This window comes from Rhinolophus hipposideros (genome assembly GCF_964194185.1).
Source record: "Rhinolophus hipposideros genome assembly, chromosome: 19".
Classification (NCBI taxonomy): domain Eukaryota; kingdom Metazoa; phylum Chordata; class Mammalia; order Chiroptera; family Rhinolophidae; genus Rhinolophus; species Rhinolophus hipposideros.
The window spans coordinates 31,618,455-31,632,824 of record NC_138065.1 but is presented as its reverse complement, the minus strand read 5'-3'; the positions used below and the strand labels follow the sequence as shown (position 1 = coordinate 31,632,824).

At 43.1% G+C, this 14,370-nt stretch overlaps 1 protein-coding gene across 4 annotated transcripts in view; it reads right to left on the bottom strand.

Moving 5' to 3' along the window:
- SRGAP2 (SLIT-ROBO Rho GTPase activating protein 2) overlaps nucleotides 1-14,370 on the bottom strand; it is a 231,310-nt gene that overhangs the window by 38,761 nt on the left and 178,179 nt on the right. For all 4 annotated transcript variants that reach the window (XM_081026382.1, XM_081026383.1, XM_081026384.1 and 1 more), the window contains exons 10-13: nucleotides 14,154-14,351; nucleotides 5,728-5,812; nucleotides 3,160-3,187; nucleotides 1,377-1,401 (exon numbers count right to left, since the gene is read on the bottom strand). In XM_081026382.1, coding sequence (XP_080882508.1) covers nucleotides 1,377-1,401; nucleotides 3,160-3,187; nucleotides 5,728-5,812; nucleotides 14,154-14,351 — 336 coding nt within the window. The remainder of the gene's footprint in view (nucleotides 1-1,376; nucleotides 1,402-3,159; nucleotides 3,188-5,727; nucleotides 5,813-14,153; nucleotides 14,352-14,370) is intronic.

Genomic DNA, 14,370 nt, shown 5'->3' with positions numbered 1-14,370 from the left:
TGAAATTATGTAATTTCATTAACAATTGTCACCCCAATAAAAAAATGTAAAAAAAAATGTAAAAAAAAAAAAAAAATTCAACCCTGTTCTTAGCGTTGAAGGAAAAAAAGGCTTGCTCTCTCTTTAAGAGATCCACCTATTAATTTTAAATGTACAAAGTTATCCCTGGAAGTCACTCCATTCCTCTCTAGTGTTAAATGAAATTATGAGAGAAACGGGAAGAAAGAAATTACAGGAACAAGAGGAAAGAGAGTTGCAATGACATTTTTTTAATTTAAAAAATGTGTAATTGTATCATATCTGATGGTGTTCTCGTTAAAATGAGATCCGAAGTAGAGAAGGGGAAAAATAGTGACAGTAAAGCTAAGACAAGCAAGGGCTATGTCATCCGAGTTCCCCAGCTGGAATGACCAGCCAGCTGGAGCAGTCAGATCGGCTGAAGACCCTGCTGGGGCTGCCGACATCACAGAAACCAGGAGCCCTCTACATTCGATTATCTCCCTGTGGCCAGAGCCACTGTGAATTACCCAAAATGATTTTTTAAAGCCTCCTCTATCATCTTTCCCCTGAGCAGACATAAAGACATTTCTGAGTTCTCCCCACCTCCTCCCTGCTAACTGTCTACTGCATAGCTGCTATGAGTTTAGGGGATAGAAAATCATTTTAGTATTTGCCATAAAGTATAATTAGGAAGTCAAATTTGCAACTGCAAAAAATACTTCAATTAATTTTTTTAAACAAGCACAAGTGCTGTCTAGATTACCCCTTGATGTGGATTATCTATCTACCGTTTTCTAACATCCTTCCTAACACGGGTCATGAGAGCTAGCTGCCCAGTGCCAGATTTTAATCCAATACTGAAGGTCATGCACAAAATTGCAGAGTTCAACATCTCTTGCTTATCATTCTTAGACCAGATTTATCTTTGCATTTTTACCATGTCTTAGAAACACATCTAGGATGACCACACCACTAGAAACAAACAAAAATCTGCAAACTTAAGCGAGAGTGCCCGTTGTAGGTGATTTGCTGCTGTGAGTTTCTGCCATATTGGTACATATGCACGAAGTGTGAGGCCTTTTTTGTGGTCTCACCACGGGCACAATCTGCTGCAGTCAAACCAAACCTCTATCTAGTATGTAAGAGGGTAAATGAAGAGAGGAGAGGAAAATAAGAAAGACCACAGCCACTCCAGCTAAACAAGCTAAATCAATGAAGCTGCCATAATATTAAACATACTATTACGAAATGGAATACTCCAAATGCAGGCATGAAGTCAGAAAAGTGTCTGTCTTGCCCACAGTGGCGTCCCATAAAAGTCTGTGAGATGTTATCATTTTCGCACCAGACCTGCCTGGCTCTTGCTGAGCCCTTACCTGCTTCCTCACGGTGGAGCTACGCCTGCAGTTGACCACGCCAAACCAGAGAGGACCGATCCAGCAAGTGGGAGGAAAAGGAAAATGGGATTAAAAACACGCTGTGCAGTGGTTAATGAAACAAGTCCCATTATTCAGTTCAGACCCAGAAATGGCTATGAGACTCGGTAAGTTACTTTCCAAATAAAGCCCAATAAAGCTTTCACAAAAGCACAAGGTATCTGCTTTTAATGTCTGCTACTATTCAACATCAGAATAGGAGGGAATTGGTTCAATCGGCAGTAAAATATATTTGGGTTGGCAATAAGAAGATCTCTTTGCTTGCAAGGAGACACTAGTGAACACCAAAGAAAGCTACAGTTTTCTCTTTTGGAAATCCTTAGGGAAAAGAGAGAGAGCAATTTTTCTGGGATTCAGAGAGTAGACTATCCAGACTAGAAGGAACCTGGATGATCCTCTAGGTCAATGCTTTTCAAGCTGTGTTGAGCCTCAAAAGGCTTTTGTCCAAGGGAATCTGACTCAGAGGCACAATGGCCCAAGCAAGGAGAGCAGGGCTGGCCTGTCCTGAGTGAAGGTAGGGATGAGAGCCTGGCTCCTGGGCTCCCTCTGCCCCTTCTACCAGTTGCCCCTGAGAACTTGTTTGGAATCCTAGAGCTCCTCAGATCTAGTGGAATGTTCTTTCTTGTCTTAGAGATGAGAGAACTGGAGTTCAGAGAAGAGTAAAGAAAGGCCCAAGGTCACACAGTGAAATAACACAGCATAAGGGAATTCAGCGCAACTCTTCATTCCCATGGAGCCTTCGGCAGATGTGGGACCTCAGGTGAACTTAAACCAGGACTGTAGCACCAAGACAGATTCCACAGAATTCCATTGTCCTTATCCTCGTTCCCTCCAGTCATCAAGTTAATGGGATCTTTATTGTAATCCACAACGACAAAATGATGAAAGCCAAATGAAGCTATTTCTAAATAACAAGCCTATAATTGTAAATGGCCTCATGATTATTGTGTGTGTTGGCAGATATAAGTGGTTGATATAATGGGCTAACCCAGGGTCTCTAAGGAGTCCGGCCCATTAAGGCTCTTTGTCTAGTTAAATCAGCACACTTTTAGGCATATGACAACTGTTGGCTGAATGGAATGCCTTGCTCTCCACAAGCTCACAAGTTTTCTCACAGCAGCTCCATGACTAGGAGGGAAAATATTTGGCTGGGGTGGGGAAGGTGGGGAAAGATTGAGAGGGTTGCATAATTGTACATCAGGCCAGGATTTCTACCAATGCTGTTTGGCAAGCCAGTGCAATGTAATATTTCATTATCCAGCAACAATCACTAATTAGGGGCTGTCATCTTTTCCATGCATAAGAAAATCTCAGATCAAGTGCTATCTTCTGATCTTCCTTCTCTGGGTCAGACTTCCCAAAACCTACATGTTTAAGTCTAGCAGCTTAGGTTAGGTTACCAGGACCCTTCCTCCAGTGTCGAACATTTCTTTTCCTTGCAACGTATGGGCTTTGGGGAGTCTCTGGGACTACTTCAATAAATGATAACTCCCTTCACGGTCCTGCTCAGCTCTTCCCCTAAATCACAGAAAACCCATTTCCATTTGGGGCCATGTGGGGTCAGCGAGGCAAAGGGAAGAAGCAACCTCCGCCCTAGACCACTCCTTTGCAAAGCCATCCAACGCCTTTGCAACTGGACTACTTGGCTCATTCCCGGGCTAGGAACTCTCTACCCACAGGCCTCTCTTCATCCTTTCCCAGGGTTGTTCCAGGCCATACCTACCTGGCCAGACTGCAATCTGTCCGCTGACCTGTTGGAAAGACAAAAGCAAAAAGCACATGTTGAAGCACAAGGAGTGAAAGAGAGAAACTTGCTTCTAGGAATCACTGTGTCTGTCCGTCTGCCCAGAGAGCCACTGGTGTCACAGTGTGACCGGCCTTCCAGGCAAAACAGAAGGAAAGCTCCCAGAGCCCTTTTCTGGGCAAGGTCTGTTTCTGATGGCGTCCCTAAACCTTAGTATGCCAACTCTGCTTGCCAAAGGGGTGGGTGTAGGGGAACAACAGCAAGGCAGATCAGATGTTACAGAACAAATGATGAGAACCTTTCTGTAGATGAAATTCAGCTTTTCTTCTGCGCATGCGGGGTGTGTGTGGTGAGGAGGGAGAAACAAGCGAGTGTGGAAGTTCCAGTTTTAAATTCACACTGAATCCTCCTAGTAGGTTAGGTTGGGGTGGCGAGGGAAACATGAGACTTAATGCTGATACTGCTATCAGACCACGGTTCTCAGTCCAATAGTGGACCCCAACATCAAGTTTAATGGGTCACAGACAGCTTCACAAAATGGAACTGAAAAATCTCAATGTTTGTAAGAAGTATTATTATGTTTTAGAAAAATACACATGCACGTGTGCATGGGCCATGATGGAATCTGTGCTGCTGTCTTCGGGTCTGTATTGGACCTATATTAGACAAACAGGGAAAACCGGGGCTGAGCTGGGGACGGAGAGACCAACTCTCACACTCCTCCCGGCTCCTGGAGAGGCAGCGCCAAGGGCTGGGGGAGGGTGGCCTTTTCCTGGCCTTTAAAGGTTGCTAATTGTTGATTACAGTTCAGCTCGTCTTGAGCAACACCCTCCCCACCCCTAACAGCCTCTCATTACTAAAGGCTCAGCTTTCATCTGCAAAAATATTATCCTGAGCCACTATTTTCAACATCTGTCCCATTTCCATTCTGGAATATTCATGCACATCAATTATCCCTCTGTGGCAAGAACAAGGGGCTCTGCATTATGGTGATAAATGCATACAGAAGGCAGGGACGTGACAACTTGCAAACAGGAGGATCTGCAGCCATATTTTTCCTTATTGCTAGAACTTGTCATCTTTAGACGAAGGCAATTTGCAGCACTAATGAATGGTCATCAACCTTTGTCCCTCCATAGTAGCACATTTGGTGCATGTATGTGTGTGTGCAAACCCATTCACACACTCTCTCACTCCTCGGGGCTTGGTTCCTTATTTCACTTATGGGTTATGCTTCGATTATCTTGGCAAAAAGAAATCATGGTTACAACTTGTTTCAAGTAGTTCTGGGCTTTCCTGTGATTCCCCATGGAGCAATCTGATAACCCTAGAGTAAAGATTTTCTATAAGCAAAGTTTGGAACTCAATGCCTAAATCTGTTCAGCCCGAGTCCCCTGGGTGGTGGGGAGGAAAGAGAACAGACGTTACCTAACAGGCTTTCTTCACATAAAAGAAAATGCCCGAAAAATCACAAGATCAAAGACATTAGAGATCCAAGAATTAATCACCTGGGGGAGGAGGAGGACAAGGCAAGAAGGGTGGGAAGGAGGCTGTGGTATGAAAAGCAGAGCTCTGATTCCTGGGGTCAATGAGCCACGGCGCACTGTACACTTGCCTAGACTTTGCTGTGTGTCTGAAGAGTGCTCACGATTGTCTTTTATAATGTCAGAGCTCTGTGGAAGCGCAGCTCTGCCTTCCCTGGTGCTGCCACATCTGCCCTGCAGCCTCCCCTTTCCCATCTCTAAGTGAGGAGATTAGTGGGCAGGGGGGAGGGGCCAGGCATTCAGAGGCATCCCCATCCTGGGAATCCCATTAATCACAGGCTGCTGAGAGACCTGGGCACGGTGCCAAGAACCCCAGGGAAGCTTCTCTTTCAACTTTCCCCTCCTGTTTGACAGCTGAGAAGAGAAAGTCCAGAGTGCCAGTCCGTTCCCGGCCTTGCTACTTCCCAGGGTCTGGTTAAAATCACCCTACGAGACGGTCCATTCAGCAGCTTGGCCTTGGCATGGCCAAGGCAGAGAGGGCTGCCAGGTAGCGTTAGAACCGCTCAGAGCAGACGGAAACCAATGCTCTACCGTGACGCTACAGAAAGCAGCAGTCTGCCCATCACCCTTGCCTTTAGAATCCTCTCCTCTCCTCAGAACAGCTGGATATCTCATCTCCCAGCTCCCTACCTTCTTGCTCCAGCTTCAATCACGCCACAGAGAAGCTGAGAGTTTTCACAGAGTGTCTGTAGAGTAAATAACCCATCAGCCCGTTTAGCCCAGTCATGACAGAGGAGGCAGGGAGGAGAGAGACTGGGTAGACGGCACGCCCGCTCCATTTAAACAAATAGAGGAGGCACATCAGTGCTTCATTAAGCCGTGGCCTTTCCCATTACTCAAGCAGTCGTCGGGGCGTGTGCTTCCCCATCACACAGGCTACGTAAAGAAATGCGTTCATATCACCAGATCGGGCCCACCTGGCTTCGGGGGGCGGCTCAGTGATAAAGCCCAGGGCTCGGCCTTCCCCTCACTGCCAGACCTCCAGCAGAGCACCCACACTCACTTTCTCCCAGGGTTTTCTGGAGAAGATCGTGCTTGGCTTGTAGCTTGGTGATGAGGTTCCTGCCCTCCAGGTACTCCTTCATTTTCTGTAAGAGAGGAGGAGGAGAAAGAGCAATCAGACTTCTAAAGACAAAAGACCCAGATGTGCAGCTGGACGATTCCCTTTTTAAGAGGGCATTTGGTTTTTGACCCAATTTCCACCAGGTCCATTTTTTATTTCTTTACAGCCCTGAGCATCTGGACAGCTGCTGATTTTCATGGTGGATTAGTATGCTTTCCTGGGAGCTTCACGTTGGCCAGTGAAAGAAACTGTCTCCTAAGGCCTCTCATCCATCTCTCTCAGTTGCACTGAAGAAAAGCAGACAGGGTGGAGAGACTCCGTGAGCCCGGGTCTTCTTGGCGTGTGGACACACACCTGCCACTGGTCACCTCCGCTGACATCCAGCCCCTCTCAGCTCCTCCCAGGGTGCGTTCCATCACACCTGGAGCAATGCCAATGGCATGCACAGCATCTTTGTTTGAGCCTATCTTAATTAGCCTCTTCCTCTATTCCGCATGGAACTTTTGTGGAAAGCCGGGGATTTCTGAACGCTCACAGGGCGAAGCTGCCACCTCCCACTTGTGTATGCACATTGGCAGTTCCAAACACAAGATAAGGTTATGGAAATGCAATCCCTTCTGCTCTAACAGTCAAAATACGATTGCTGTGCTGCATTTTCTGAGTTGACCTCTCTCAACCTTTGTCTAACCAGTGAGAGACTAGATTTCCCAGGACAATTAATCAAATTTTCAAAACAACCCCATGGGCTATTATCATTATCCCCATTTTATCATTAGCCCCACGAATGAGGGCACTGAGATTTGCAGAGATTAAATAAATTGTTCAAGGTCAAACAATGAGTGAGTGGTAGAGCCAGTATCCAAACATATGTAAGTGTGTTCTTACCCAGTAGGGTAACATGCTCCTATTATGATACCAAGTAGCAGAAGGAGAGAGGCAGAACAAAACTGCATGGTATGAATTCTTTCTATAACTGTAGCAATTTAAGTTTTTAGAGCATGTTAGCACATATCCTCTTATTTGATTCTCACAATAACGCTGTATAGCACGTTAGGGAGACATCATTATGTTTTTATTACAGAGAAGATGATCTCGGAAAAGGGGGAGTCAAAGAAATTGCTGATTACTGCAAGCCAGTCAGTGGCAGTGGCAGTGGCAGGCCAGGACCCCAGGCCTCTGAACTCTTAACATGGTGTCTTTCCCTTTCTACCCCACAGCTGTTCAAGGACCTGCATTTGCCTCGGTTGTCTCCTGCTGCAATGGTTCGTCTGCAGGTGGGGGGTCATCTGCCCATGGCTAAACTCAGAAGCAACACGGCAGTATTTCCGAGTGTGACTGTGAATCACTGGTGACACGTGAGACATTTACGGGGTTAAGTAGAAAAAACATTTTAAATTGTAATAGTTCTTTCTTTTAATGTATTAAGCAAAAAGTATCATTGCACGTCAAGGCTTTGATTTTATGGCTATTCCCACTTAGGATGAAGACAGAAAGAAAAGGTGAAAAATGTGAGTTACTTTTACTCTGTACCTTTCTGTACAGTGTGAACTTTTAACCAAGAGTGGGTGTTTCTTTTCTCTCTCTCCCTCTCTCATGTGAAAACAAAGACAAAACCCTGCTTTCTCTGGGGGGCCCTCTCTGGCCCTCCCATGCTCACCCAGATGCAAATCTCCATGACAGCACATCGCACACAGCCCTGTCACGGACGGTTTATTACTCATGTCTTTCTCTCCGGATGCCGCCTCCTCATGGTCCAAGACCGTGGTAGTCATTATTCTCAGCATCCCTGATGCTCAGCACTGTGCCCAGCAGACAGCAGACACTCAATAAACGCTTGAAGAATGAGTGAAGAAATGAACAGTCTCACTCTCCTCTGGAGAGAACCGTCAGCAGCAGTCACAAACCAAGCCTCCAAGTGTGCTCTTACTCTCTAAATTAAGTATAAAACAAACAAAAAACAAGCCCTACACCAAATTATTTCTGTTGCTTTGCTCACAACCTGTTCCCTCTGCTCCTTTGTGCTTCTGCATGGGAACATCTGCATGAAAACAGGCTCCTTTGTCACCTTCTCCTTTCCATCTGCTCCGGCTGCCAGCTCACCTGCTATCAATCTTCCCTGGGTGATACCCTAATTCCCACCAATGCCTAATTGTGAGGTTTGGAGCAGCATTTCAGGGCCCAGAGGTGAGAAACTTGCAGGGAATCATCCTGAATCCCTCAAAGGCCCCTCTTTGGAGGTTATCCCAGGAGACTCTAAAGGTTTCCTAATGAGGAAGAATTCACCAAGAAACTGTAACCCTTAAAACATGACCAAACTGCTCAGAAAACAGCCAAAATTCTGAAAGGTGATGGATGCAAATTCCTTCCTCTCACTCATGGTTCTACTTGTAATTCCGGAAATCATTTTTTCAGTCATGTTCACAGTTCACTAGTTAACTCTGGCTGTCACTCGGTGAACCATTAAAATAAATAACAATCTGATAAAGAGGTATGATGGATTACCATTTCAGGTTCCATTAAATCCGGAAGGGTTAGAACTGTGTCAAGCTATGATCTGAATCCCTAAGACGGGGAACAATGGTCGAAGTTTTCCCTCTCGGTAAATCGGGTATGCGAAGGTAAAAGCTCCCTCAAGTTCACACGCATGTTATCGATCACTTCCGTGATCAATTTTTTGCCCATAGTCAGCACTCATCTTTATGAGACAGAAGCTGGAGCGAGAACCTTGCCTCTACTGGTGGAGTTGAGTTAAAGGCTTCAGGTGCTGCTGACCAGACACAGAGAAAAGAATCGAGACAGCTGAAGGCAAGGGAGGAACAGGTGGCTTTTCAATGGTATCTGGAGACCAGGAAAAGAACTATATATGTGTAATCTCAAAATCTCTTCTTGGGGCAATAAGGTCACTTTCCTTATTTAAACCATGTTCCAGTATTAGGTAATTAATTTTCTTTCATTCCACTCCCTGCATCCTGCTCCCCTCAACAAACATCCAACAGTAAAGCCATCGATGACCTGGAGTATCCCTCAAATGGAGGAGAAAAGAAAGGGCAGTGTTCTGTTCTAGATCAGCAGAGTAAAATCAAATTCCTAAAGATGGTCTAACCAGTACCACGCCCTTCCTCCCCACCAATGTGACACTCAGTATGATCAAAACTGAGAATTCCTTCAAAAAGTAGGAAGGGAGGCAAAGAATCTACTGCGTGGTTTTGGTTTTTTGCCATCGTGAACCTTTTATTTAGTTTTTATGATCTCAATTTATTTCCTAATAAATTCCTAATTGGTTATTAACTGTCAGCAATGAGTTTTATTTATTGAAAAAGTTTCTTTCTGAGCTCTCCCTCCCTGACATTTTGATTGCAGTAAAATGAAAAAGTCTGACTTGGAATATTTTAGTTATACCATTTACTAACTGTCCTAACCTTGTGCAAATCACTTAACCCCCAGTCTTAGTTTCCCCATCTGAAAACTGGGACAATAATATCTTTTTCACAAAGTTGTTGAAGATGAAACAGGAAAAGAAGCATCGCTGTGATTATTAGCACAGGGGCCAGCAACTAGCTGGAATGCAAGTGTTCCTTATACCTGAACCTCCTGCTCAGTTAACCAAAACAATCCGTCCTTCAACTTGTTTGCTTTGTGCTAATACATAAGAAAGCTGAATCCAAGCAGGTTTCTGGTATTTAAAAAGAAAAAGAAAAAAAAGGAGGCACAAGAATGCTTTTCAAATTTAATTTTAAAATACTGTTTCCCTTTAAATACACTTTTACCACGGAGGTATAAAACTCCTGGACCTTGCTTATGCCTTGAATTTAATCTGTATGAAGCCAGAGCCATAAGTATCCACTGTTGCAAGGGAGTGGGGTGGGTGGGAGGAGTGAACTATGCCCAGCCCATTCCATGCACAGAGATACACAGATGTCACTCTAGTGGCTGTTTCCCCACCACCCAGGCAGGCAGAGTGATATTTTCCCTCCTCCTGTGAATTTTTAAAGCAGGAAACAGTTGTCAGACAGAATACATAATAAAGCAAACCTTTGAATGGGAACACATCTCCCCCCTTTAAATGATGAGGCAGGGGCACTTATTCATTTGTATCTGCTTAGCACACATTTACCGAGTGACTGCAGGAGAATACCAAAACAAAAAAGATCCTGGACCCGGGTGGCCGAAAGACTCAGTAGATTAGAGCGAGAGCTCTGAACAACAGGGCTGCCAGTTTGATTCCCACATGGGCTACTGAGCTGCACCCTCCACAACTAGATTGAAGACAACGAGCTGCCGCTGAGCTGCCAGAGGGGCAGCCGGAAGGCTCAGTTGGTTAGAGCGCGAGCTCTCAACAAGGTCGCCGGTTCAATTCCCACATGGGATGGTGGGTGGTGCCCCCTGCAACTAGAGATTGAAAACGGCGACTGGACTTGGAGCTGAGCTGCGCCCTCCACTAGATTGAAGGACAAAGACTTGGAGCTGATGGGCCCTGGAGAAACACACTGTTCCCCAATAAAATTAAAAAATAAAAAGATCTCAGACCATCAGGTCCAAGTTGAGTGGTCTAGAGCACTATGACCAAGGCTCCGTCCCCTCTCCCAACTATTACCTCACCCAAACGTGTCCCCAAGAATTCAAGCTCTCTAGTTGTGTTTACTTTATCAGCTGCAATCCTTAACCCATGCCCCACTTCACCCCCCATACAAGAACCCTATACTCCAACCCCATACAAGGAAGTACTTAAGAGAAACGCCAGTCTTACCAGGCTTTGACAATCCTTGGCTGACTTGTGAGCAATGCTGACCATGAGCAAGAATTGGTAAATAAATGATGGTATGTCTGTCCACATAATAGAATTCTACAGAACCATTAGGTCTTTTTGGGCTAATATAAAAATAATATCCAAAGTAAATTAAGTAAAAAAAAGTGAAGAACAGCATGAATGGTACACTTGTATGTATATTTCATTACATTGCTAATGTAATTCTATTGTACTGAAGGCTGTGCACAGGACATCTCTGGAAGCACACAAAAGAAACTGGTTTCAATCATTTGGCAGAGGGAAGGGAAGGTGGGGGTCAGGGAGAAATAGAAGCTTGACTTTTTTCTGTATGCTCGTTCAAAATCTTTGCATCTTAAAAAAAGCGCGATTTTTTTTAACCCATCACAGTAGAAAAAGGTAATGGGTAAAAAAGCAGACATTGCTGGATTGTGTGTCATAGAAGATGAGCGGTACAAAGCCAAGATCAGGATACGCCTCCCCATTTAGGGCAGGGAAGAGGAGAAAGTTGCTGAGCTGTCTGAGTCTTTCCTTCACCTGAGCTTCTTTAGCAGGGTGGAGAGCAAAGGACTGTGACCCGACACCAGGCAACCAGAGCTCCAGCTTCAGCTCTTGATGAATTCCTTGGACACGCTACCCACCCTTTCTGGGTGTTCTTTATGTTACAGTTCCTTCAAATTTGAAGGTTTGTTTAGATGATATTGAAAAATCACTTCAAGCTTTAAAATTCCATGATTGTTTTCCTGGGACTCCTACAAATAACTGACCTTTATAGGTCATGCTTCAAATATCCAACTGAAGTCATCTGGGCAGATCAATCTGATGACAACTGAAAGTGATCAGAAAGCTTTCCTAGCAGCTCTCTGGGTCGCTAGGCACTCTACCTAGTAGTCAAAGCCATGACAAGGGACCTCTTCCCAACTTTCAAAAAGAGTTTCCAGGATGTGCTACTCTGTTCTGAAGGGCACAGGTAAACACATGGCAACATTTGTGGAAGCAACAAACTAAAAAAAGCCCACGTGCAGTTGTGTTGGCTTTGTATGGTTTGGCAAGCACAGGCAGCCATCGTGTTTAACCTGCACACCACCTTTTCATGAATGTCCATTTCACCACCACCCCAAAACCCTTTTATCATGGAATGAATTATCTGACACAGTCCAAGCATCAGTCATGAAAATGATGAACTCTCTGATAAATCTGTTATGAAACAAGCCCAGACAAAAAGTATTCCTGTTAGCCAAGGAAATCTGCACACAATTTTGATAAGTAGCTCTATGGCCACAAAAGACAAAAAATGAGTTAGAGGACATCAGTGCAGACAGAGGTGAAAGGGTGGGCAGGGTGTGAGAGGTCACCAGTTTGAATACGGTTACTCCTGTTGTTATTGAAGGTCGACTCTGAATACGAATGTTATAGATTCATTTAAAGCCCCCAAAAAATTCTGACAGTCTTAAATACAGATTTTTAAGTCCAAAATTTCTTATTTAATAAAAAAAATGGAAATCTGTAGTGTAATATGATTGGGTCATTTAAGTACTGTTATCTAAGCGGTACAGACAGAGCAGCCAAACAATCCTATTATTAAAAGCCTCTGGAGTGTTCAACAGCCTCCTGAGATAACGAAGCTGGGGGCAGCAACACAGCACTCATTACAGTCAAGAAGTTCTCTTAACGTCTAACCCAGGTTTTTGCATGTTTTGATACTTTTGCACATGCTGCTTTTCCTTCAAGGATTACCATTCTCCTTGATTCACCGCCTAGTTTACTCATCCTTCAAGATTAAGCACAAAAATCACTCTGCGTGTGATGTTTCTCCAACTCCATTCATGAACGTGTGCATGTATGAATTTAAAAAGTTTTATCTACATTTTTTTAATTATAAAAATCAATCTGTGGTAACTGTTTAGAAATATATGAAGTGAAAGTTCTCCTTTCATATGCCTGATCTCATCATTCTCATCTTCATTTTATATTCTCTGCACTCTCAGTTTATAGCACATAGTAGATTCTCAATAAATGACCTATGAATAATTTAATAATGATTAATAAATAAATTAATAATGGTGATGGTGAGAACACATTTTCAGCACTTATTTGATCACTAACTACAAAACCAGGCAATGTGCTAAATATTTTGCAAAAATTAACAAATGAGCCAAAACATCATTCTATTATTTCTTTGTATAGATTTTAGTATTTTACTCATAAATATATTTAAAGAATGTTATAATTAAGTGGCTTAAAAATATTAATTGTTTGGTAAATGAAAATGATTATGAAACAATATGTACAACAGGATCCCATTTTTTTTTTGTTAAGAAAAGTATAAATGTATGCTCAGATACGTGTTTGTGTATGCATGGAAAAAAGACTGGAGAGGAATGTAGATGATTTTTATTTTCTTCTCTTTGCTTCTAAATTTTAAATAAGCATGTTTTATTTATATAACAAGAAAAAAATTATTTTAAACGAATACTATTGTTAAATTACTCCCTTTCAACAGTCTTCCTCAGGATAAAAAAAAAAAAAACACAACCCTTAAAAAAAAAAAGGTTAAAACTGAAAAAACAAACAAACAAACAAACAACCCTATAGAATTCTGAGTTTTACTAAGTAAAAAAAAAAACACAAAAAAACCCCACAGATTTACTTTTTTAAAAATGATAGCATCTCACTAGTATTCTTAGTGGAGGAAGGGCAGTGTTCAAAAAATTAAATAGATCGTTCTAGTTTGAGGAAAAATTCAATTTACTACATGCAGACTGTGTTTCTTGACTGAAAAACAAGTTAATTTCTCTCATTCAGAATCAGTATGCATATTCACTGGCTATATTTCATCTTACATCTGCAAACTTAATTTCTCCTTTCTTGGTCATCAGAAGATTAAGAAATAAATTTTGGTCCAGGCAATAAATCCTACTTGGCAAAGCTCAAAATAACTTAATTATTTAAAAAGCAGCATCAAAAACCATCCAGCAGCCTTCCAAAGGGCTGCTAACACTACTTTAAAAAATAAATTAATAAAATAATTGAGTCCATCTGTCTAAAAAGACTAGGAAATACAGGAATAACAAAATACAATGTTTTGGAATTCTATGCAAACCAACAATGTTGCACATTACCTCTCCCTTTGAATTTTAGCAATAATTATGTAAAATAATCATCAACAAAAATCATAAAATAATTGTCGTCATACCACCTAGAAGAGACTACAATCTTTAAAAACAAGACATGTGTCAGCCAAAACATTTGGATGCAGTTCCCAAGAACAAAGACAGAAGTCCCCCTTTCATGACCCCCGATGTCTGAAAATGAAACTTTCAAACAAAAGCCTACTAGGTGGTTAAAAAACCCTTAAAAAAGAAAATCTTCTTGGTAGCGTACTTGGGAACATACTCTCTTGGGGGTCCTTGTTAGACACATCCAGCTTGTAGATGTTTGTGCCTTTTAGTATAGGGATGGCCCTGTTATGCCCAGATCCAAATCTAAGGCATTCAAAGACTGCCCTTCAGAGACGCTTGACCAGGACTCTAGTTCTAAATCTCCCTTGTATGCCTGCAGTGCCTAAAGATGAGCTCTAAAGGCCACCGAGCTCCCTCACCGTGAAATAGAACTGCTCTGTCTCTTGCTGGTTGGCTCTCCTCTTGGCGATGCTGGGCTTGCTCATGAAGGTTTCTGAGACCGTGGACTTGACGGACTCCATGGAGTTGCTGTACTGGAAGCAGTCAGACACGTCAAAATCCTCCACAGTCACAATGTCCTGGATGGTCTGCAGAGTGGCCTCCATTGTCTTCTTTACCTGCCACGACAAGGGCCAA